General features: G+C 37.7%; 1 protein-coding gene across 1 annotated transcript; it reads right to left on the reverse strand.

Moving 5' to 3' along the window:
- Positions 1–1363: 1363 nt before the first annotated feature.
- Positions 1364–2290, reverse strand: LOC102921724 (olfactory receptor 5K3-like). The gene has a single exon (XM_006996483.1). It carries the CDS (start codon positions 2288–2290, stop codon positions 1364–1366), a length of 927 nt encoding a protein of 308 aa, XP_006996545.1.
- Positions 2291–26168: the final 23878 nt, after the last annotated feature.

The following is a 26168-nucleotide window of genomic DNA, read 5'->3' on the forward strand; positions in this document are numbered from 1 at the left end:
GGTCACCACTGAAGGATCTCAGTAACTTGATCTACTTTTACCGTGTCCCAAACCTCTCCAATATTTGATACTTTGTGAGCGTTATTCCAGTTTTCCCCAATCCTCTTCCCACTGTCACATTCATTTCCATAAACACAGATTGTACATTGAAAATATGATCTATTTTTACTTTTAAGGTACAGATTAATTCTGATGTGATGTAATAACTAATCATTAGAGGTATGTAACCTCCATTTGCTGAGATTCAAGCACATGGGGAAAGCATAGTATTAATTCAGATCCCAGTTGTATTGTTCTTGCTGGGATGAGCTTGAACAAGCTATTCAATATTTCCAAGTATAACTTTTTATCCCAGAAAACACCAAAAAATAACTAATTACTTGGTCTTTGGCTATATGTAAAGCTTCACATAATGCCTGGCAGATGTGATGTTTACAGGAAGCTATTTTGTTTTATATTTGCAAAATTGTTTGATAACTAAATACTGTGGTTTATATCAACCCACTCATTTCTTACCTTATAAATTACTTGAACATGATATCACTGTCTTGTACATATGCTATGAACATACCAGTTTTTGGTACCAGATTTTGTTGTCTTAATCACAGAAACCAAAAAAATCAATGATCACAGCAGAAAATTTTTGTTAATGATTATGTGAAATAAATGGAATGCCATATTGATGAACAAATAATAACCACACAAAATAAATTTCTTAGGGATTTTATTATCAAGAGCATCAATTTAATCTACGTTAGTAATCCCCCAGAATACAAATAGTCTACTTCATAGAATGTGTAAAATTGTACATACCAAATATGAAATGCTCTTACTGAAAGACAACACACTGTGTATAAATGAATGTTCATGCATGGTATCTTAAATACCTAAAGTCAGATGAAAAAAAACATTACATACAAATATGAAGTTAATGCCCAACAGTGGTGTTATTGAAAAATGAATCCTTTTGGGGAACTTGAAGTTTTCCTGAGATTTATGCTGATATTTTTTGGGATCAGGAATTTGATAACAGTGAAGATTACCTTATGTATACTAAATTTTATCCTTTAATTTTGTTGGATATTTTGAAAACTGTCACATTCATGAACAATCCTAATAGTTCAAATTGGTTCCAGTTCCTTAAATATTAGAAGTAAATTTTAGTAGAATATTTATTTTCAAAATAATTTGATTCATTCAAACAGTCTAATGTTTGAATCAAATTAACCCTTGAATAAATTAACATTTATTCTTTGTGTCATTTTCTACTTTCCCTGTACCTATAGAATTTTGTAGAATTGTAATATCTGGATCAAAATAAGTTCTCCGAGGTAGAAGATACTTGTTTCACAATGTTACAAAATTATCTCTTCTTCATGGTTCTTTTAATCGCATTTATTACTTCCTTATTCCTCAGACTATAAATAAAAGGGTTTAATAAAGGAATTATTAGAGTATAAAAAATAGCAACAGGTATATCTTCATCTCCTTTATTAAATGAATTTGGTCGAGTATACATGTAGAGAAGAGAACCATAGAAAATTGACACAGACAAAAAGTGAGAAGCACAAGTAGATAAGGCCTTGCTTCTTCCCTCTTTGGACTTCATTGTGAATATAGTAAAAAGGATACGGAAATAAGATATCAGGACTATACTATTGGAAAAGACATTAACTGATCCTGAAAAAATGAGAATCATTAATTCATTGAGATAGGGGTCAACACACGAGATTCTATATAATGGAAGGAAATCACAAAAAAAGTGTTTGATCACATGAGATCTACAGAAAGTTAACCTGAACATGAACCCTATGTGGATCATGGGATGTAGGTTTCCTCCTATGTAGGCTCCTGTGATCATCTGAAGGCAGAGCTTCTTGGACATCATGGTATGGTACTGTAGTGGGTTGCATATGGCCACATAACGATCATAGGCCATTGCTGCCAGAAGGAAGCAGTCTGTAGTTTCAGCCAGACAGAGAAAATAGAACTGTGCCATGCATTCATAGAGAGAAATGCTTCTGTCCACAGAAAAGAAGTTCTCTAGCATCTTGGGAGTGATGGCGCAGGAGCAGCAGGAATCCATGAGAGCCAAGTTGCCTAGAAAAATGTACATGGGTGTGTGAAGACGGCGTTCCATGTAGATCAAGGCCACCAGTCCGAGATTCCCCACCATGGTCACCAGATAGATGGCGAAGAACACCAGGAATAGAAGGATCTTCAGGTCTGGGTGATCTGAGAATCCCACCAGGATGAACTCTGTTGTCAAGGAGTAGTTGTTTTCAGTCATCTTCAGCTATTCTATTGACAAGTGAGAAAGGCATAAGATTGCAACTGTGTGCTCATCATTTTCCAAATAATAATAATAATAATAATAATAACAATAATAATAACAACAAATTTGTACAGCAGAATAATTTCTTCTGAAACATCACCAACTGTCTGTGGAATATAGTTCCTGTACTTTTTTGGTTTCCTTTAAGATTAAAGAGTCAAGTTATGAAAATTACAGGAATGTTTTAATAATCCTGGTGGGAACTTAAATTGGAATGGCAGTATCTTTCTGCTTGTATATAAAGATATCAGGCAATGCTAGTGTACCTAGATTTTTTCCATTGTCCTAAAATAATTCCATCATTCATTTTTTTAGTTCCTTAAAATACATTTAAATCAATTATCATGCAGTAGGAGAACGGTGTTATTTTACATTGTTTTAGAGGAGGGAATCTTTTAAGAGGATCATAGAAGTATGTGATATAGCTCATTTGATAGAATTAGTGTTTACTGTGCATGAAGCCGTGGATTTACCCTCAGTGCCCCACCAATAAGGCCTCATGTTGTATGCCTGTCATTGCAGCACCTCAGAGCTGGAAGTAGGGAGTCAGTTGTTCAAGGTCATTCTTAGTCACGCAGTAAGTGAAGGCAAGCCTGAATTCATGAGAATTTGTGTCAGAATAAGTAAATAGTAAAACATTCATAAATAAGTAATAAACCAAGTTAAATTAATATATATTAGAGATGGCAAAAATATCACAACAGACTAAGGCCTGTGGGGCAATGAAATCACCTTAGATTGAAGCAATAAATGTTTCTAAATTATCAGTCTTGTTTATCTTAAACAATAACTCTGCCCATGGCATTCTTCAAGTTGTGTTTTTTTTCCAGATATTTTCTGCTTCTCCTTCTTCTTTGGTAAGCGACATTTCAGAAGCTACACTAGCAAAAAAATTAATTTAGTTTAAGAGAATTAACTAATTTCATTTTTTGTATTATTTACATATCACCTTCGTTTAATTAAATCCCCCATATCTGGTTCATAATCTTCACTACTTTATTTTTGTAAATATATCTGAAAATTTTTCTGACTAATTTATCAACATTCTAGAGGTTAGTTGTTACATACTTCTGTGAAAGGAAATATAACAGGCAATGGAAGAAAGCAGATGTAATTTCAATCCTAGATACAAATCCTAGGATCGGAGACCTTGTTATTGTATTCCTGTCATAATCTTGAGTGAACTCTACTTTGCACATTTTTTGCCTTAAAAAGAGTCTATAAGGAAAGTTGAAAAATCAACATTTATAAGAAAATGGTATGTTCCTTTAAATTTCTTTTCTTTTTCCTTCAAAACATATATTTTTTCTGGCAAATAGGCTAATAAAACGAACTTATCATTAAACTTCATTTTTAATTCTTAGAAAAAAACAAATTCTCAGAGAAGTTCAGAAAATAAATTTTGTTTTGCTTTAAAACTCTGTTTCACTCAAACTTATAGACTGCTCATACTAAGTTGATGGTCAAAAAATATCTGTGTTTCCCTAAGCAAAGCATCAAGTGTGAATCAGGAGAAATTTCATTGCTGTAATAAATAAAAACAATTCATCTAGTTAAGTAAAGTAGAAATAACTTTCAGTGTATGTGCCTGCGGTATTATAGACTATTTTGTGATCTCTCCTGTAGAGGCTGAAGTTATCCTATTGGAAAGTCAGATTAATTATTGTTCTAGGCCTTATTCTTCTTTCAGATACCATTCAGGTATGTGAAGAGCTAATACTATTATGGAGGATTATCTAGAGCATAAAGATGATAAGATTTCAGAGAAGTAAGTCTGTTTTTACTATAAAAAAAACCTTTAGTAAAAGCGTTAGAATATCTCTCTTACCTTGAATATCTAGGAAATTTTCATAGCTTAAGCACTGGCATTATGGTGGAGGTCTGAGAATTTATGGCTAAGTCAGTATCTTGTTGTGTTCAGAGGAAAAAAATTCAGAGATGATCTAAGATCTGCGCTACTTATGTCCACCACACAGCACAGTTAAAGGGTTTGAAAAAATCCTAAAGGAATTTCCTTGTGTTGCAGACCATTCCCCTGAGATATTATCCCTTAAGTCATACAAACCACTTGGTAGCAATAAACAATATCCTGTGAGTTATGAGTGTCAAAGCAAGGGACTTTTGGCCAAGTTTGTTTGAAGATACTATTGTAGATTCAACTAACTGACTTGATTTTATAATTTATTTCACAAATGTATGCATAAAATATCAAACAGTATGTGCAATGTAAAAATGTACTCCATTAGAGAGAACTGACATATTTTTTTCTTCCCAGCAGGTATTAACTGCAAGTAGATTCTCGGTGAGGAGTGGGACTTTGTGTTCCCGTCCCTTTCTCAGTCTAGGGATTTTGTCTGGTTTGAGCCTGTGCAGATCTTTTGCATGCAGCCATCAGCACTCTGTGAGTTCACATGTGCACCCATCCTATTGTTTCTGGAAGATGCTGTGTCCGTGGAGTCATCCACCCCTTGAACTTATATCTGTCTGTATTTCTTAAACAGAACTGAATAAAGGGAAAGAAGAATAATTGATCATTTAAAAAAGTATCCCAGTCACTGCACATTTACTTGTCTTCCCATCTCTTCTCTTATTACTTAGCATGCATTCCTCACCTTTTTGTTTTCCCAGTAAGTCTCACTTTCACTGGCATAGGTGTACCTAGAATTTACTGGCTCAGTATATACCTTGTTATTCAACCACACTATCACTTCATACAGTTCTTGCTGCCCAGGACCAGGGATCAAAGCAACATCTGAATGAATTGAAATGGCTCCGATTGGTCATGCCCAACCCACATTTTGGGAAATTATGCAGTTCACCATTTATCATGTGCATAACACAGTGACTCATACAGTGAACCCACTTTGCTTTCAAAGAAGGATGGAAAATTTGAGTGATGTAGCATGCCAGTACCTGTCTATACATGTGAATCTCCTATCTACATCTTACATTGAAAAAAAAAAACCAGTGAATGTAAATTTATGGACAGAACAAATAATGCCAATATCTACTGTTCATTGAGCATATGACTTACTCAAAAATATTTTTTTTACCGTAACATAATCATTTTCAAATATTTATAGAAAAAGCATGAGGAAACACATAAAGCATAAATGTATTAACAGAAAATTTATTAAGATTTAAAATCATTTTGATGGCTACCTAAAAATTACTCTTAGCATTTTTATATATCTTTTCCAACTTTTTTCTTATACTCCTTTAGAAAAGAGAAATCATTGTTTAACTCACCAATATAGTGCAGAATCCATATCAGTGAGTTGAACTAAGACTATTTTTTCATGTAATCAGTTTTGTACTACTATTTTAGCTTATTTTCCTTAGTTGAACATATAATTTCATTTCATTTTCTTTTATTATAATAAAACTACTTATTAGCATCCACTATAATACTTTCATTTTCCCATCCAATATCTTTAAATATATTAATCTAATTATGGATGTATATTAAATATTATTTTCTACAATGCTGTATGAATCAGGAGATGATATATTTTGATCACATTTATTCCCCAATACCATCACACTCTGACTGATCCATGTCCTTTTCCTATGTGGTACCTGTTTGACTTTCATGTCTTCTCCCCCTTTTGATGACCCAATAAGTTGGAATTGCTTATGGGAACATTTGTGAGGGATTGTATACATTTACATGGTCACTTTACCAGTGGACACACTACTGAAGAAAAATCTCTTTCGCTCCTCTTGCAAGTATTTACTGCTTACAAATCCTTAAGAAAGTGTGGGGTCCCATGAACTCTTCTTCCCGCCCCATCTTTTGTAAATCTTGTAGAGGTAATGATGGATTCTGCAAGTTCAAGAAGGAAAGGTCCATGTTATTCTACATCACAGTCCCACCTCTTCTAACTCTTACATTTTTTTTATGTCAGCTCATGAGGTTTCAGATGTGGGGAGTGGATTCTGTTAGGCATTGTGCTGAGGTCATTCATGCTGCATTCTAGCAAGAACTTGTTTACATCCTGCTCATGTCTTAAGATCTTATGAGAGACTGACTTAAAATAATAAAATAACTTGTTTAGTGGAAATTTTAAGGCAGTCTAATATTGAGGCTATGGAATGACTTATTGCTCATGGCTCTTATTCAGTCCTATATTAAGAGAAGCAGTAATATAGGAAGAATGTGAAGTTTGAAGTGTGACTGGGAAAGGCATTGAGAGTGTTTAAACTTGTTGTAGTAATAAAGGCTACACCTTGAGAATAAAGCCATATATATATATATATATATATATATATATATATATATGAGAGAGAGAGAGAGAGAGAGAGAGAGAGAGAGAGAGAGAGAGAGCCTAAACTGAAAATACCACTGAAAGAATCCCCTGCTCTAAAACAATTGTCTAGGCATGTCTTTCTTCAATGCCAGCACACAGAAGCTTATTCATCTTTGGTCCAAGAGAACCAGGAGTACCCTTGAAGTGGTACCACAATACACAGAGTCATCCACATGGTGGTGATTTGCAAGCAAGAAAGATTCAAATTTTATGACGGCATAGGGTCTTTCTCCATTAGTTTCAGAGAGTTGTTTTGGCCAGACAATGTGTTGCAGAGCCAGAGTCCCTGCACTGAACCTTGAGAGGCCTTTTTTTTGGAAACTTTGAAGATGAACACTGAGCAGCAATTTATACTTGAGGATGTTGGAAGTTCCAGGATGATGGAACATCCACTGTAGGAAGCAGCACACATGGAATGAAAATTATCTAAGAGAGAGGCTGTGTGTTCTGCAGGCAGTGGAGCTGGAGCAACAGGATTTTCAAGCCCACTGAAGCCTACATGATTCTATCCCATAATTCAGGTGCCTGACACTGAACTGAAGGATTTCATGTTTGCCTGCCGGGTTTCAGTCTACTTTGGTTTGATCTTTTCAACTTTGTCCCTACTTCTCCCTTTTGGAATAATTTATTCTTTGTCACAGTATGTTGAAAGAAAGTAATTAAAAAATTATATTGTTCCTGGAATCTCAGAAGAAATTTGCATATTAGGCTTATGAAAAGTGTTGATATTAAAGACGATGGAGACTTTTTACTATTACAATGAATACATTTTGCATCAAGAGATGACCATGAAGCCCTATAGAAAGCAGGAAGAAATATTATGACTTGCATGTGAACTACCCCCATAGGCTCATGTGTCTGAACATTGACTACCACTTTGTGGCTTGAGAAAGTTGTATAATCTTTAAGATGAAGAGCTTTGCTGAAGGAAGTGAGTCATGAGGGGAAGGCCTTGGTTTTTTATCACCTGGATTCACTTCTTGTTTACCATCTGCTTCCTGATGACAGACAAAAATGTAATCAGCCAATCCCCACTCTTGCTACCATGCCTTATCCTCTCCAACTGTCAGCCAAAGAAAACCCAATCTTCAGTAAGTCATTTCATGTTTGATATTTTTTTTTTCAGCACAGTGAGGAAAGAAACTAATAAAGTTGTGTTTTATTTTTTATTCTACTCTAGGAACTTTACATTGTTTTCTTATGGATTTCTATAGTATTCCAGTTTTTCATTAATAATGTATTGTTTAATTTCCATGTGTTTGTGTATTTTTCCATGGTTTCTCTTCATGATGGTTAATTTAAATTGCAGTGTTGATGAGATCAAGAATCACCCGGAAGATAATCCTTTAGTGTTTGGAAGATTATCTTGATTAGGTTGACTGAGATGCAAAGACCAACTCCATTGTTGGTGGTACAAATCTTTGGGCTGTTTACTCTGTTTTTTTAAAAAAGTATTTAGAAGCTTTCTTTTTTACATAATAATTGTATGAAGTCCACTCTCAAAAACTGTATTTGTTAGCTGTTTAAAGAAATAGTTGCAATAGGTTGAAAAATCAAGAAGTCAATCAAATCTACTCAGAGACTAGAGGTTTTAATTAATATTCTACAAAGAGGAGTGATGCTAACATATCCCAGGACTTTGACTATAGATAGAACTACCATGCAGGAGGTGGACTAATAGAGGGGATGTATCTGGTGCTGCAGACACTGCCTAGAGCAAAGAGGAAGAGTTAGTGTGGCTTATTTCTATCTACTTTATAGTTTTTTAATTACTGCCCTTTCCATGATTATTTCTTCTATCACTAGCATATGATTTTGTCTTCTATTCACTATTTGAACAGTCATATTGACTGTGACACTATTCATAATGACTAAGTTTTAGAATCAGCCTAAGTACTTGTTGGGAACATGAAGGTGTTTGTATTCAGATAAGTGCTAGGGAAACCAAGAATGTTAAACATTCAGGATTGATACCCAACAAAGAAAGAGAAATAGAGAGAAATTTGAAGTTTTCAATTTCCCACCTGGCTCCTGTGGCCCTGTGGTCCTGTAGCCACTCAGACCCAAATGAACACACAGAGGTTTATATTAATTATAACTGCTTGGCCATTAGCTTAGGCGTATTGCTGACTAGCTCTTACACTTAAATTAACCCATCATTCTTTTTTTAAAATTTTATTTTATTTTACAATACCATTTCATTCTACATATCAGCCACGGATTCCCTTGTTCTCTCCCATCCTGCTCCCCTTCCCTTCCCCCCAGCCCACCCCATTCCCACCTCTTCCAGGGCAAAGCCTCCCCCGAGGACTGAGATCAACCTGGTAGACTCAGTCCAGGCAAGTCCAGTCCCCTCCTCCCAGACTGAGCCAAGCGTCCCTGCATAAGTCCCAGGTTTCAAACAGCCAACTCATGCAATTAGCACAGGACCCGGTACCCGTGCCTAGATGCCTCCCAAACAGATCAAGCCAATCAACTGTCTCACCTATTCAGAGGGCCTGATCCAGTTGGGGGGCCCTCAGCCTTTGGTTCATAGTTCATGTGTTTTCATTCGTTTGGCTATTTGTCCCTGTGCTTTAGGTTTCAACAATTGGTTTCAACTGATAGTTAGACTCCTGGAGCTCCACCCAGGGCCTAGCCATGGATCTCTGCATCCAGATCCCTCAGTCATTGGATGGGGTTTCTGGCAAGACTATTAGGGTGTTTGGCCATCCCATCACCAGAGTAGGTCAGTTCTGGCTGCCTCTTGACCATTGTCAGCAGTCTTTTGTGGGGATATCTTTGTGGATTTCTGTGGGCCTCTCTAGCACTTTGTTTCTCCCTTTTCTCATGTGGTCTTCATTTACCATGCTCTCCTATTCCTTGTTCTCCCTCTCTGTTCTTGATCCAGCTGTGATCTCCTGCTCCCACAGGCTCTCTTTCCCTCGACCCTCGCCCTTCATTACTCCCACTCATGTCCAGGTTGTTCATGTAGATCTCAGCCATTTCTCCATCATTGGGCGATCCCTGTGTCTTTCTTGGGGTCCTGTTTTCTAGGTAGCCTCCCTGGTGATGTGACTAGCAACCCAGTCATCCTTGTTCCACATCTAGTATCCTCCTATGAGTGAGTACATACCATATTTGTCTTTCTGTGTCTGGGTTACCTTACTCAGGATGATTTTTTCTAGATCCATCCATTTGCCTGCAAACCTCATGATGTCATTGTTTTTCTCTGCTGAGTAGTATTCCATTGTGTATATGTGCCACAATTTATTTATCCATTCTTCAGTTGAAGGGCATCTAGGTTGTTTCCAGGTTTTGGCTATTACAAACAATGCTGATATGAACCTAGCTGAGCAAGTGCTCTTGTAGTATGATTGAGCATTTCTTGGGTATGTGCCCAAGAGTGGTATAGCTGGATCTTGGGGAGATTGATTCCCAATTTTCTAAGAAAGTGCCATATTGATTTCCAAAGTTTAACCCATTATTCTTATCCATGTTTAGCCACATGGCTTGGTACTTTTTCTCAGTTCTGCCTTCACATCTTGCTTCCTCTGTGTCTCGCAGGTGACTTCTTGCCTCTGTTTTCTTTCTCTGTCTATCAGTTAGGATTTCCCACCTGCCTCAAAGCTGCTTTTGCTATGGGCCAAACAACTTTACTTATCAACCAATCAGAGCAACATATATGCACAGCATACAGAAAGACATTTCCCCATCACTTCCCTTTTGTTCCCTAAACAAAAGGTTGATTTTAATTTTAACATAGTAAAATGACATATCATAAAAGAGTTATCAAGCAAGAATCACAGTTAAAATATCCAGTCTACTTATAATTGGCAAATTCAAAGAAAATATTTTTTATCCTATATTTGTAAGTCTAAGGTTTCATATTTACCTTGTTTCTTATCATAACCAAGGAAAACCATAATTATAATTATAACTATCTAATCTTCAACATTATCAAAGACCTCAGAAGGATACACTATTACCTAAGTAAACAGTAAGAGCATTGTAAGCAACTTCCAAAGATCTAGAATGACAGAGACAGCTGACTACCTGGACAGTCACCCAAAGTTCTTCTGTAACATTTGGGCATCCATGTTCAGCCCATTGGCTTAGCTCAATCACTTTTTTCTGTGTTTTGTAGAATGTCAGGCAGTTTCTTCTGCAAACCAGGAATCTGAAGGACTATTTTGTCTTGTGAAGTTCAGTGGTCCCCTTCCTATGGTGCTGCATGTCTAGTCAATACAACATTTTGTGAAGCAGTCCAGGCAAGAACAGTTTCTTGTCCAAATGGCTACTTTTGCTAAGAAGAAGATAAATTTCATAATAGAGTGTCTTTGATGCCCATCTTTCTCTTTGAAGTAAATTGGTGCAGCCAGGAGCAGACATGTCTCACTGTCCAGAAAGTCTAAGTTTTAAGACATTTTAAATGCCATATTCTGTAGGTATTTGAAGTGTTGGAAGATTACCTATCTATCTGAAATATATCTATGTATACATAGAAAACTTAATATGACTATAAGTTTGATTATCATGGATGACTAATAATTAATCTGTTTATCTTAATTTTATACATTACAATTTTAAATGAGCTGCACAAACCTAATACCTTAAACAAGAATGGAAATATACATAGAGTATAATAAAATTAACTTTAAATTTGTATCAATAATCTAAAATCCATAGCAATGTAAAATATTTTAAGCAAGTTGTTGCTCTTTAAATGTAGATGAAATAATCTACCCTTTTAACCTATATCTATATCTTATATTTCTATATCATATCCCCTTCCTTTTTTTTAGAAAGAGATTGACCATGACCAATAAAAATTTTTAACCAACAACCTAAACAGAGTCAAACATCCATAAGCCATTATTTGGGAATGTGGGCATAGTTTCATAGGCTATTTCCTGCTGATAGAGAGTGCTGTATTTTTATGGGGATGCTGAGAAAATTAAGAACTATGGTCAAGTCCTGACTGGAATAGTCTGTGATTCTGTATTCTCTGAGCTGGTTTCTTTGAAGCTGATTTTGGATGTTGGATGATCTGGGCCATTGGGTCATCAGAGACCTTTCAGGGGGTCTTGACTCATCAAACTTGATGTTGCTTAATCTGGAACAAATCCATAGCCTCTTGCTTCCTGTGGAAACAAAAGCAGAGCATCCCTTCCAAAGCAACATATCCTTAGATCCAAATTTTGAAGTCAAGATACCTTTAAAATATACATATTGGTTTAACTAAGAAGCCTTTATAATCAAATATCTCTCTGCAGTTAAAAATCCAGCTATACCACTCTTGGGCATATACTCATCTTCCTGAGGAACTGTCACACTGATTTCTATAGTCACTGTAAAAGTTTGCACCCCTACCAGCAATGTGTGAGTGTTCCCCTTATACCACTTCCTTGCCAGTATAAACTGTCATTTGTTTTATTGATCTTAGCCATTCTGATGTGTATAAGATGAAATTTCAAAGTAGTTTTGATTTGCATTTCCCTGATGGACTAACAATGTTTAACATTTCTTTAAGTGTTTCTGAGCATTTTTTTAAAAAAGATTCTCCGTGTAGACCTATATTCCTTCCCACTTTTTAAACTGAGTTATTTGATTACTTTTTTTCCCATCTTTTTTTTTAAATTTATTTTATAATTTAATTTAATTTTGCATTACAGCCACGAATTCCCCTGTCTTCCCTTCTCCAGCCGCTTTCCTCGCCCTCCCCCCAGCCCACCATTCAGATCTCCCCAGGGCAAGGACTCCCCTGGTGATTCAGCTCAGTTTGGTAGATTCAATGGAGGCAGGTTCAGTCCCCTCCTCTCTTCACCCAGGCTGAGCAAAATGTCCCTAAATAGGCCCTAGGTTCCAAACAGTCAGCTCATCCACCAAGGACAGGTCCAGGTCCCACTGCCTGGGGGCCTCCCAAGCCGTTCAAGTTAATCAACTGTCTCACATTTCCAGAGGGCCTGAACTAGTTCGGGGCTACTCAGCTACTGGTTTATAGTTCATGTGTTTCCACTAGTTTGGCTATTTGTCCCTGTGCTTTTTCCAATCATTGTCTCAACAATTCTCGCTCATATAATCCCTCCTCTTTCTCGCCGATTGGATTCCCAGAGCTCCACCTGGGGCGTGTCCATGGATCTCTGCATCTGCTTCCATCAGTCATTCGATGAGAGTTCTAGCACCACAGTTAGGGTGTTTGGCCGTCGGATCACCAGACTAGATCAATCAGTTCGGGCTTTCACTCGACCATTGCTAGTAGTCTATTGTGGAGGTATCTTTGTGGATTTCTGGAGACCTGTCTAGCACTTTTCTTCTTCCTATTCCCATGGGGTCTTCATTTATCGTGATCTCTTTTTCCTTGTTCTCCCTCTCTGTTCTTGATCCAGCTGGGATCTCCCGTTACCCTAAGCTCTCTTTCCATCAACCCTTGCCCGTCATTACTCCCCCTCAGGTCCAGTTTGCTCATGTAGATGTCATCCATTTCTCTGATTTGGAAATTTCTGTGTCTTTCTTGGGGTCCTGTTTTCTAGGTAGCCTCTCTGGAGTTGTGAGTAGTAGTCTAGTCATCCTTTGTTTTACATCTAGTATCCTCCTATGGTTTTTGATATGTTGTGGTTGATAATATATATTATGCACCCCAATAAACATATCTGGGGGTCAGAGAACAGAAGAGCCACTATATTAATCATAGGTTTAGGCAGTAGTAGCACACACCTTTAATCCTAGCATTCTGGAGCAGACATCTGTTTGGATCTCTGAGTTCAAAGCCACACTGGAATCAGCCAGGCAAGATGACACAGGCCTTTAATCCCAGGAAGTGATGGCAGGAAGCAGAAAGGTATATGAGGCATGAGGACCAGGAACTAGAGCCCCTTTAAGCTTTTAGCTTTTGAGCAGCGGTTCAGCTGAGATCCATTCAGATTAAGACACAGAGGCTTCCAGTTTGAGGAAACAAGATCAGCTGAGGAATTGACAAGGTGAGGTTGGCTTTGGATTGCTATGTTTCTCTGATCTTTTAGCATTACCCCAATACCTGGCTCTGGGTTTGTTTTCATTAATAAGACCTTTTAAGATTCATGGTACAATATATAATTTTTTGAGTTCTTTATTTACTTTGGATATTATCTTTCTATCAGATGTGCAGTTGGTAAAAACATTTTCCCATTCTGTAGGTTGCTGCTTTGCTGGAAGGACAGTGTTCTCTGCCATATAGAAGCTCTTCAGTTTCATGAGGCCCCATTTATTAATTGTTGGTCTTAATGCTTTTGCTTTCAATATTCTGTTCAAAAATTCGTTTCCTGTGCCAATGAGTCCAAGATTATTCCCTGTTTCTGTCAGATTCATTGTATCTGGTTTTATATTGAGGTCTTTGATCCACTTGGACTTGGGTTCTGTGAAGGTGATAGATATGGATATATCTGCATTATTCTACATGCTGACACCCAGCTTGACCAGCACCATTTGTTGAAGATTCTTTCTTTTTTTTTATTGTATAATTCTGGCATCTATAAAAATCCAGGCATCCATGGGTGTATGGATTTATGTGAGTCTTCTATTAGAATCCAGTGATTAATGTGTCTGTTTTTGTGCCAATACCATGCTACTTTTCTTTTAAAAACCAAATCTCTATAGTACTAGTTGAAACTTGGGCGGGTAAGAATGCCAGCAGGTATTTATTATTCAGGATTGTTTTAGTTATCCTTTATTTATTTTTTTTTGTGTGTGTTTCCATATGAAGCTAATTTTTTTCAAGTTCTGTGAAGAACTTTGTTGAAATTTTGATGAGGGTTGTATTGAATGTGTAGAATACTTTTGGTAGGATGGCTGTTTTTACTATATTGTTCCTACTGATTTGTGAGCATGAGAGATCTTTCCATCATATGACATCTTCATTTATTTTTCTTCAATGTCCTGAAGTTTTTGTCATACAAAAATCTGACCTGTTTTGTTAGAGATACCTCAATATATTTTACATTATTTGATGCTGTTGTGAAAGGTGTATTTCCATGATTTTTTTTCTCAGTCCATTTGTCATTTGTACATGGGAGGGGCTACTGATTTTTGTGAGTTAATTTTGTGTCCTGCTATTTTGCTATAATTGTTTTATCAGCTGTAGGAGTTTACTGATGGGAATTTTAGGGTCACTTATGTATACTATCACATCGTTTGCAAATAAAGATACTTTGATTTCCTCCTTTCCAGTTTGCATATCCTCAATCTCCTTCTGTTGTCAAATTGCTCCAGCTAAGACTTAAGTACTACCTATATTGAATAGGAATAGGCCTATTACAGTTTTTAGTGGAATTGAGTTTTAGAGTGAATTTGAGTTTCTCTTCATTGAAGTTGATGTTGACTATAAGCTTTTTGTAAACTGTCTTTATTATGGTGAGCTATGTTCCTTTTATTCTAAGCTGTCCAGAACTTTTATCACAAAGTAGAGTTGGATATTTGTCAAAGGCCTTTTCAGAATCTAATGAGATCACCATGTGGTTTATGTCTTTCAATTTGTTTATATGGTGCATTACGTTTTTTAATTTATTTATGTTGAACCATCGTTGAATCTCTGGGATGAAGGCTACTTGGTCACAGTGGATAATCTTTTTGATGTGTTCTTGGATTCAATTTTCAAATTTATTGTGAATTTTTGCATCTGCGTTTATAAGAGAAATTGGACTGTAATTCTCATTCTTTGTTGGGTCTTTATATGGATTGGCTATCAGGGTAACTGTGGCCTCATAAAATGAATTGGGCAATGTTCCTTCTGTTTCTATTTTTGTGGATTTGAGAAGTATTGGCAATAGTTCTTTTTTGAATGTCTGATGGAATTCTGTGCTAAAACTGTCTGGCCCTGGGCTTCCCCACCTCCACCAGGCAGAATTTTAATTACTGCTTCTATTTCACAAGGATTATATGTCTGTTTAAATTGCTTACCTCCTCTTTATTTAACTCATGTAAGTGATATGTATTGAGAAAATTATCAATTTCTTTTAGATTTTACAATTTGGTGCAGTACAGGTTTTTGAAAGTATGCCCTTATGATTCTCTGGATTTCCCTGGTGTCTGTTATGTCCCCCCTTTCATCTCTAATTTTCTTCATTTGGAGAATCCATATCTGCCTTTTAGTTAATTTGGATAAGGGTGTCTGATCTCATTGATTTTATCAAAGACTCTTAGTTTCATTGATTCTTGTCTTCTGTGTGTCTCTGTCTCTGTCTCTGTGTGTCTCTCTCTGTGTGTGTGTGTGTTATTGATTTCAGCACTGAGTCTGATTATTTCATTTTATGCTGTCTACTAATTGTGGGCATGATTTCTTCTTTTTGTCCCTGAGTTTTCAGGTTTGCTGTTTAAATTGCTAGTATGTAATCACTCTATTTTCTTTTAATGTCCACACTCATGCTATGAACTTACCTCTTAGAACCACCTTCATTGTGTCTCAGAAGTTTGACTATGCTATGTATTCATTTTCATCCAATGCCAGAAAATCTTTAATTTTTTACTTCATTTCCAACTTGACCTATTATTCATTCAATAGGAGTTGTTATTTTCCATGTGTTTTTAAGCTTTCTGTTGTTGTTGATATGCAGCTTCAATTGTGGAGGTCAGATAAGATGCAGGGTGTTATTTCAGTTTTCTTGTATTTGTTGAGATTTGCTTTGTGTCAAAGTATATGGTCAATTTTAGAGAAAAGTACATGAGGTGTTGAGAATGTATATTCTTCTGTGTTTGCATGAAATGCTCTGTAAATATCTATTAGTTTTCTTTGGTTTATAACATCTATTATCTCCAGCAATTCTCTGTTTAGTTTTTGTCTGGGTGATCTGCATATTGCTAAGAATGGGGTATTGAAGTTGCCCATTATCAGTGTAATTTAAGATGTATTAGTTTTTTTTTTACTTTCTTCTTTTTTAAAATTTTTTTTATTTTACAATACTATTCAGTTCTACATAATAGCCACAGATTCCCTTGTTCTCTCCCTTCCTGCCCCCTTCCCCTTCCCCCCAGCCCACCCCCTATTCCCACCTCATCCAGATCAAGGTCTCCCCCGAGGACTGAGATCGACCTGATAGACTCAGTCCAGGCAGGTCCAGTCCCCTCCTCCCAGATTGAGCCAATCGTCCCTGCATAAGTCCCAGATTTCAAACAGCTAACTCATGCAATGAGCACAGGACCTGGTACCACTGCCTAGATGCCTCTCAAACAGATCAAGCCAATCGACTGTCTCACCTATTCAGAGGGCCTGATCCAGTTGGGGGCCCCTCAGCCTTTGGTTCGTAGTTCATGTGTTTCCATTCGTTTGGTTCTTTTTCCCTGTGCTTTATCCAACTTTGGTTTCAACAATTCTCGCTCATATAAACCCTTTTCTTTCTCACTAATTAGACTCCAAGCGCTCCACCCGGGGCCTAGCTGTGGATGTCTGCATCCAGATTCCTCAGTCCTTGGATGGGGTTTCAGGCCCAACTATTAGGGTGTTTGGCCATCCCATCACCAGAGTAGGTCAGTTCTGGCTGTCTCTCGACCATTGCCAGCAGTCTTTTGTGGGGGTATCTTTGTGGATTTCTGTGGGCTTCTTTAGCTCTTTGTTTTTTCCTTTTCTCATGTGGTCTTCATTTACCATGCTCTCCTATTCCTTGTTCTCCCTCTCTTTTCTTGATCCAGCTAGGATCTCCCGCTCTCTTTCCCTCGACCCTCGCCCTTTATTGCTCCCACTCATGTTCAGGCTGTTCATGTAGATCTCATCCATTTCTCCATCATTGGGTGATCACCGTGTCTTTCTTGGGGTCCTGTTTTCCAGGTAGCCTCCCTGGTGATGTGAGTAGCAGCCCAGTCATCCTTGTTCCACATCTAGCATCCTCCTATGAGTGAGTACATACCATATTTGTCTTTCTGAGTCTGGGTTACCTCACTCAGGATGATTTTTTCTAGATCCATCCATTTGCCTGCAAAACTCTTGATGTCATTGTTTTTCTCTGCTGAGTAGTACTCCATTGTTGTATATGTGCCACAATTTATTTATCCATTCTTCAGTTGAAGTGTGTCTAGGTTGTTTCCAGGTTTTGGCTATTACAAACAATGTTGATATGAACATAGCTGAGCAAGTGCTCTTGTAGTATGATTGAGCATTTCTTGGGTATATGCCCAAGAGTGGTATAGCTGGATCTTGGGGGAGATTGATTCAGTTTTTTTTTTTAAATGAACTGGGTGCCCTTGTTTTTGGCGCATAGATGTTAAGAGTTACAATTTCCTCTTGATGGAATTTTCCTTTGATGAGTATGTATGTATGTATGTCCTTCTCTATCTCTTCTGACTGTTTTGGGATGAATTCTATTTTGTGTCACATTAAAATTGCTACACCAGCTTGCTTCTCAGGTCCATTTGCTACGAATATCTTTTTCCATCCTTTTACCCTGAGGTGATGTATCTCCTTGATGTTAAGGTGTGTTTATTGGATCCTGCTTTTGCTCCCGTTCTGTTAGTCTACATCATTTTATCATAAAATTGAGACCATTGGTGTTGAAAGATATCAATGAGCTGTGTTTGTTGATTCCTGTTATTTGTTATATGTTGTTGTGTGTGTTTCTCCTCTTATGATTTGCTGGTCTAATACTATTTAATCCTGTGTTTTCTTGGGTGTGCTTAACTTCTTTAGGTTGGAGTTCTCCATCTAGTGCCTTCTGTAGGGCTGGATATTTAGATAGATATTGATTTATCTTGTTTTTGTCATGGAATGTCCTTTTTTTCGCCATCTATTGTGATTGAAAGTTTTGCTGAATATAGTATCTATACCTTGGTTATAGACTTATAGTAGTCTATACCGTGGTAAGAGCTAGGTTACTATTGCTGTGATGAAAAACTGTGACCAAAAAGCAAGTTGGGGAGGAAAGGGTTGATTTGGCTTACACTTCCACATTGCTGTTCATCAATTGAGGATGTTGGGACAGTAAATCAAGCAAGGCAGGATCCTGAAGGCAGGAACTGATGCAGAGGCTATGGAGCATGCTGCTTTCTCACTTGCTCCCCCTGGCTTGCTCAGCCTGATTTGTTATAGAACCCAGGACTACCAGGCCAAGGATCACACCACCCACCATAGACTTACTGAGATTGAACACTCACTGAGAAAATGCCTTAGAGCTGCATCTCATGGAAGCATTTCCTCAAGTGAGGCTTCTTCCTCTCTGATAACTCTAGCTTGTGTCAAACTAACACACAAAATCAAGTACAGTAGGTATCTGTGGTCTCTTAGTGTCTGTAGAACATCTGTCTAGGCCCTTCTGAGTTTTAGAGTCTCCATTGAGAAGTCTGGTGTTATTTGAATAGGTCTGCCTTTATATGTTACTTGGCCTTTCTCCTTGCAGCTTTTAATATTCTTTCTTTGTTCTGCATATAGTGTTTTGATTATTATGTGCTGAGGGGACTTTCTTTCCCAGCCCAGTCTATTTGGTGCTCTGTCTACTCTTGTACCTTGATAGTATCTCCTTCTTTAGGTTAGACTTTTAGATTTAACACTTTCTTTGACTGAGGCGTCCATTTCTTGTGTTGTGTCTTCAGTGCCTGAGTTTCCCCCTCCCTTGTCTTGTATTCTGTTGGTGTTGCCACTGAGGTTCCTGTTTGAGTTCCTAAGTATTTCATTTCCAGATTTCCCTCAGTTTTGTTTTTTCTGTATTGATTCTATTTCCATTTTTAGGCCTTGAACAGTTTATTAATTTCCTTCTACTGTTTGTGTTTTCATAGACTTTTAAAGATATTTATTAATTTCCTTTTTGAGCATCTCTATCCTATTCATAAAGGCAATTTTAAGGTATTTTTCTTTTGCTTCAGCTCTATTGCAGTATACAGAGCCTGCTGTGGTAGGGTTGCTGGGTTCTACTGGAGACACACTGTCCTGGCTATAATTGATATAGATATTTGGGTTTGGGAATATTTTAATAGGTGATGATATATGGTTTTATCTTCATGAGTGGGTATTTTGTTCTGTGGTTTGGTTGCCCTCTCTGGTTCTTAGGAGAGTGTGGTGGCTGTGTGTTGCCACCTGGATGTTTTGTGCCAGGATTTTTAAGATTTAACATTTTCTTTGAATGAGATATCCATTGATACTGTTCTTCAATTCCTGAGATTTTCTTTTCTATCTCTTGTACTCTGCATTCTGTTGGTGAGACTTTCCCTGGAAGTTCATGTTTGAGTTCCTAAATTTTTTATTTTCAGATTTCCCTCAGTTTGGGTTTTCTTCTGGGATCTTGCTAGGTGTGACCACTGGGGGATTCGGGTAAAATATGATTCTAGGTATTGGGAGCTGACACTTAGGAATGGTAATGTGTTGGAAGGGGATCAAGACTGACAGTGTCACCAGGAGGGAGCAAAGTAGGGTGTTCCACCATCACCTGGGAATGATGGCAGAGAGTGAGAGTTCACAACAGGTGGTCTGCTACAGAGCTAGCAATGACTATGGGGATTGTATGTAGAATAGAGGAGGGGAGTGAGTATGATAAATTATATCGTCATTCTCAAACAAATTCAATGGCTGCATTTGTAGTAGCTAAGGATAATGTTCAGAAGACTATCATTGCTACAATATTGATAGCAGCAGTATCCAAAAGGTGGCAAGAATCTAGATGTGCATGGGCAGATGACTGGATATAATATGTGTATACATAAATGGAATATTAGCTATTCTTATCAAGGAATGGAATATTGACCTGTTACAACACAGGTAAATCTCAACGCTAAGTGAAGGAAGGCAGACAAAATGGATACATTCTGTAATTTTATTAAGTGAGGTACCTACAGTAGACACATCCAGAGATAGAGATTCTGAAGTGGTGATTGTGGAGGGAACTGGGAACAGAGAGATCTGGGTTAATGAATATCCATTTTTCTGTTTGAGAAGATGGAATAATTCTTCAGATGAGTAATGGTGATAGTTGCACAAAGTAAATGCACCTAACACTGTGTAACTACACAGTTGCATAACCTCAAATTCTAAATTATATGTTACATATATGTTTTTAGTATTTTTTCTCTTTCATATTTTTTCCATTTATTTTATTTATTAAGAAAATTTCTACTCACTCCTCATGCTATCTACAGATCCCTCTCCTCCCTCCTCCTACCCCTGCCCTTCTTCCCAAGTACCCCGCATCCCCACATCCCCCAAGTCAGGATCTCCCATGGGGAGTCAGCAGAGCCCAACTCACTGAGCCTAGGCAGGTCCAAGCCCCTTCCCACTGCTCCAAGGCTGTGCAAGGTGTCATACCACAGGCATCGAATTCCCAGAAGCCTGCCCATGCACCGGGGACAGATCCAGATCCCTCTACCTGGGTACCCCCCAAAACAGTTCGAGCCAAATAGTCTTCCGTGTCCTGAGACCTTAGTCCAGTCCCACAGGGGCTCTACAGCCATCTGTCTACAGTTCATGGGTTTCCACTAGTGTGGTCTGTCATCTCTGCACATCCTCCCATCATGATCTTGACTACCCTCACCTTCAGTATCTCTCCTCTTTCTCATCAACTGGATTCCTGGAACTCAGCCTTGTGCCTGGCCATGGATCACTGTGTCTGCCTCCATCTGTCACTGGACAAAGGCTCTCTGATGACAGGTTATTTGCTAGGCTGGTCACCAGAGTACACTGGTCCAGGCACCCTCTGGACCACTGCCAGCAGACCAAGGTGGGGTTAACCTTGTGGATTCCTGAGAGCCTCCCCAGCACCCTGCCTCTTCCTATTCCTATGATGTCCTCATCCATCATTGTATCTTCCTCCCTTCCCTCCCAATCTGTCCCTCTTCCAGTTTGACCCTCTCATATCCCTATGTTCTCATCCCCCACTCCTTGCCCTCTGCCACCTGTCCACTATACCGAGTCCACTCACGTAGATCTCATCCACTTCTCCTTCACAGGGTCATCTATGTGTCCCTCCCAGGGTCTTTTCCTATTAGCTAGCCTCTCTGGAAGTGTGGGTTGCAGTCTGTCCATCCCTTCCCTCCCATTTAGTATCCACTTATGAGTGACTACAAACTATGTTTGTCCTTCTGGGTCTGGGTTACCTTACTCAAGATGATATTTTTCTAGATCCATCCATTTGCCTGCAAATTTCATGATCTCATTGTCTTTTTTATTGCTGAGTAGTATTCCATTGTGTATATGTGCCATAGTTTCTTTATCCATTCTTCACTTGAAGGGCATCTAGGTTGGTTCCAGGTTCTTGCTATCACAAATAATGCTGATATGAACATAGCTGAGCATGTGTCCTTGTGGTAAGATTGAGCATTCCTTGGGTATATGCCCAAGTGTAGGTATAACTGGGTCTTGAGGAAGAATTATTCCCAATTTTCTGAGAAACTGCCATACTGATTTCCACAGTGGTTGTACAAGTTTACATTCCCACCAACAGTGGAGGAGTGTTCCCTTTGCTCCACATCCTCTCCAACATTGGTTGTCATTGGTGTTTTTGATCTTAGCCATTCTGACAGGTGTAAGGTGGTATCTCAGAGTCGTTTTGATTTGCATTTCTCTGATGATTAAGGATGTTGAGCATTTCTTTAAATGTCTTTCAGCCATTTGTAGTTCTTGTTTTGTGAATTCTCTGTTTAGCTCTTTAGCCCATTTTTTAATTGGACTGTTCAGTGCTTTGATGTCTAGTTTCTTGAGTTCTTTATATATTGTGGAGATCAATCCTCTGTCAGATGTGGGGTTGGTGAAGATCTTTTCCCAATCTGTTGGCTGTCTTTTTGTCTTATTGACTGTGTCTTTTGCCCTGCAAAAGCTTCTCAGTTTTGAGAGGTCCCATTTATTAATGGTTGTGCTCAGGGTTTGTGCTGTCGGTGTTTTATTTAGGAAATGGTCTCCAGTGCCAATGCGTTCAAGAGTGCTTCCTATCTTCTTTTCTATTAAGTTTAGTGTAACTGGATTTATGTTTAGGTCTTTGATCCACTTGGACTTGAGTTTTGTGCATGGTGACAGATATGGATCTATTTGTAATCTTTTACATATTGACATCCAGTTATGCCAGCACCATTTGTTGAAGATACTTTCTTTGTTCCATTGTATAGTTTTGGCTCCTTTGTCAAAAACCAGGTGTGCATGGATTAATGTCAGGGTCTTCAATTCGATTCCATTGGTCCGTATGTCGGTTTTTATACCAGTACCAAGCTGTTTTTATTACTATAGCTCTATAGTAGAGTTTGAGGTCCGGGATGGTGATGCCTCCAAGGGTTGCTTTATCGTATAGGATTCTTTTAGCTATCCTGGGTCTTTTGTTTTTCCATATAAAGTTGAGTATTTTTCTTTCCAAGTCTGTGAAGAATTGTGTTGGGATTTTGATGGGGATTGCATTGAGTCTGTAGATTGCTTTTGGTAAGATTGCCATTTTTACTATGTTAATCCTGCCTATCCATGAGCATGGGAGATCCTTCCATTTTCTGATATCTTCTTCAATTTCTTTCTTTAGAGATTTAAAGTTCTTATCAAAAAGGTCTTTCACTTGTTTAGTTAGTGTTATCCCAAGGTATTTTATATTATTTGTGGCTATTGTAAAGGGTGATGTTTCTCTGACTTCTTTCTCAGCCCTTTTATCATTTGTGTATAGGAGGGCTACTGATTTTTTTGAGTTGATCTTGTATCCTGCCACTTTACTGAAGGAGTTTATCAGCTGTAGAAGTTCCCTGGTAGAGTTTTTGGGGTCACTTATGTATACTATCATATCATCTGCAAATAGTGAAAGTTTGACTTCTTCCTTGCCAATTTGTATCCCTTTGATCTCCTTTTGTTGTCTTATTGCTCTAGCTAGAACTTCTAGTACTATATTGAATAAATATGGGGAGAGTGGACAGCCTTGTCTTGTTCCTGAATTTAGTGGTATCGCTTTGAGTTTCTCTCCATTTAATTTGATGTTTGCTTTTGGCTTGCTATAAATTGCTTTTATTATGTTTAGAAAGGTTCCTTGTATTCCTATTCTTTCTAAGACCTTTATCATGAAGGGGTGTTGGATTTTGTCAAAGGCTTTTTCAGCATCTAGGGAGATGATCATGTGGTTTTTTTCTTTCAGTTTGTTTATATGGTGTATTACATTGACTGATTTCCGTATGTTGAACCATCCTTGCATCCCTGGGATGAATCCTACTTGGTCGTGATGGATGATTGTTTTGATGTATTCTCGGATTCGGTTTGCCAATATTTTGTTGAGTATTTTTGCATCAATGTTCATGAGGGAGATTGGTCTGTAGTTCTCTTTCTTTGTTGCATCTTTGTGTGGTTTGGGTATCAGGGTAATTGTAGCCTCATAAAAAGAGTTTGGTAGTGTTCCTTCTGTTTCTATTGTGTGGAACACTTTGAAGAGGATTGGTATTAGTTCTTCTTTGAAAGTCTGGTAGAGTTCTGCACTAAAACCATCTGGTCCTGGGCTTTTTTTAGTTGGGAGACTTTTGATGACTGTTTCTATTTCTTTAGGGGTTATTGGTCTATTTAAATGGTTTATCTGGTCTTGATTTAATTTTGGTATTTGGTATTTATCCAGAAAATTGTCCATTTCTTCCTGGTTTTCCATTTTTGTGGAGTACAGGTTTTTGAAGTATGATCTGATGATTCTCTGGATTTCCTCATTGTCTGTTGTTATGTCTCCCTTTTCATTTCTGATTTTGTGAATTTGGGTGTTCTCTCTTTGCTTTTTGATTAATTTGGCTAGTGGTTTGTCTATCTTGTTGATTTTTTCAAAGAACCAACTCTTTGTTTCATTGATTTTTTGTATTGTTCTATTGTTTTCTATTTCATTGATTTCAGCCCTCAATTTGATTATTTCCTGGCGTCTATTTCTCCTGGGTGAGTTTGTTTCTTTTTGTTCTAGAGCTTTCAGTTGTGCTGTTAATTCATTGGTATGGGATTGCTCCATCTTCTTTATGTGTGCATTTAGAGCTATGAATTTTCCTCTTAGCACTGCTTTCATAGTGTCCCATAAGTTTGGGTATGTTGTACTTTCATTTTCATTGAATTCTAGGAACTCTTTAATTTCTGTCTTTATTTCTTCCTTGACCCATTGATGTTTCAGGTGGGTATTATTCAGTTTCCATGAGTTTGTGGGTTTTCTATAATTTTTGTTGTTATTGAGTTCTAACTTTAAGGCATGGTGGTCTGATAAGATACAGGAGGTTATTCCAATTTTTTTGTATCTGTTGAGATTTGTTTTGTGTCCAAGCATGTGGTCAATTTTTGAGAAGGTTCCATGGGGTGCTGAGAAGAAGGTATATTCTTTTATGTTAGGATGGAATATTCTGTAGATATCTGTTAGGTCCATTTGAGTCATAACATCTGTTAGGTCCTTTATTTCTTTGTTAAGTTTCAGTCTGGTAGATCTATCTTTTGGTGAGAGTGGTGTGTTAAAGTCTCCCACTACTAATGTGTGGGGTTTGATGTGCGTTTTAAACTTTAGTAGTGTTTCTTTTATGAATGTGGGTGCTTTTGTATTTGGAGCATAAATGTTTAGAATCGAGACTTCATCTTGGTGGATTTTTCCTGTGATGAATATGTAATGTCCATCCTGGTCTCTTTTGATTGATTTTAGTTTGAAGTCTATTTTATTAGATATTAGGATAGCTACACCAGCTTGTTTCTTAGGTCCATTTGCTTGGAAAACCTTTTCCCAGCCCTTTACTCGGAGGTAGTGTCTGTCTTTGGAGTTAAGGTGTGTTTCTTGTATGCAGCATATGGATGGGTCCTGTTTTCTAATCCATTCTGTTAGTCTGTGTCTTTTTATAGGTGAGTTGAGACCATTGATATTGATGGATATTAATGACCAGTGATTGTTAATTCCTGTTATTTTTTTGGTTGTGTTGTGTTGTCCTTCTGTGGTGTATGTTGGTGTAGGATTATCTATTGCTTGATTTTTCATGGATGTGTTTAGCTTCTTTGGGTTGAATTTTCCCTTCTAGTGCTTTCTGTAGGGCTGGGTTTGTGGACAGGTATTGATTAAATCTGGTTTTATCCTGGAATATTTTGTTTACTCCGCCTATGGTGATTAAGAGTTTTGCTGGGTATAATAGTCTGGGTTGGCATCCATGGTCTCTTAGTGTCTGCATGAGGTTTGTCCATGATCTTCTATCTTTCATAGTCTCTATTGAGTAGTCTGGTGTTATTCTGATGGGTTTGCCTTTATATGTTACTTGGTCCTTTTCCTTTGCAGCTCTTAATATTTTTTCTTTATTCTGTGTGTTTAGTGTTTTATTATGTGGCGAGGGGACTTTTTTTTTGGATCCAGCCTATTCGGTGTTCTGTAAGCTTCTTGTATCTTCATAGGTATTTCTTTCTTTAGGTTAGGAAAGTTTTCTTCTATGATTTTGTTGAATATATTTTCTGTGCCTTTGAGTTGGTATTCTTCTCCTTCTTCTATCCCTATTATTCTTAGGTTTGGTCTTTTCATGGTGTCCCAAATTTCCTGGACGTTTTGTGTTAGGACTTTTTTGTCTTTATTGTTTTCTTTGACTGACGAATCTATTTTCTCTATCGTGTCTTCAGTGTCAGAGATTCTCTGTTCCATCTCTTGCAATCGGTTGGTTATGCT

Source organism: Peromyscus maniculatus, chromosome 12 (genome assembly GCF_049852395.1).
Source record: "Peromyscus maniculatus bairdii isolate BWxNUB_F1_BW_parent chromosome 12, HU_Pman_BW_mat_3.1, whole genome shotgun sequence".
In the NCBI taxonomy this organism is placed as follows: domain Eukaryota; kingdom Metazoa; phylum Chordata; class Mammalia; order Rodentia; family Cricetidae; genus Peromyscus; species Peromyscus maniculatus.

Bases quoted from the DNA above. Each gene is read 5' to 3' on its own strand.
- LOC102921724 (XM_006996483.1), bottom strand. From the start codon at position 2,290: ATGACTGAAAACAACTACTCCTTGACAACAGAGTTCATCCTGGTGGGA.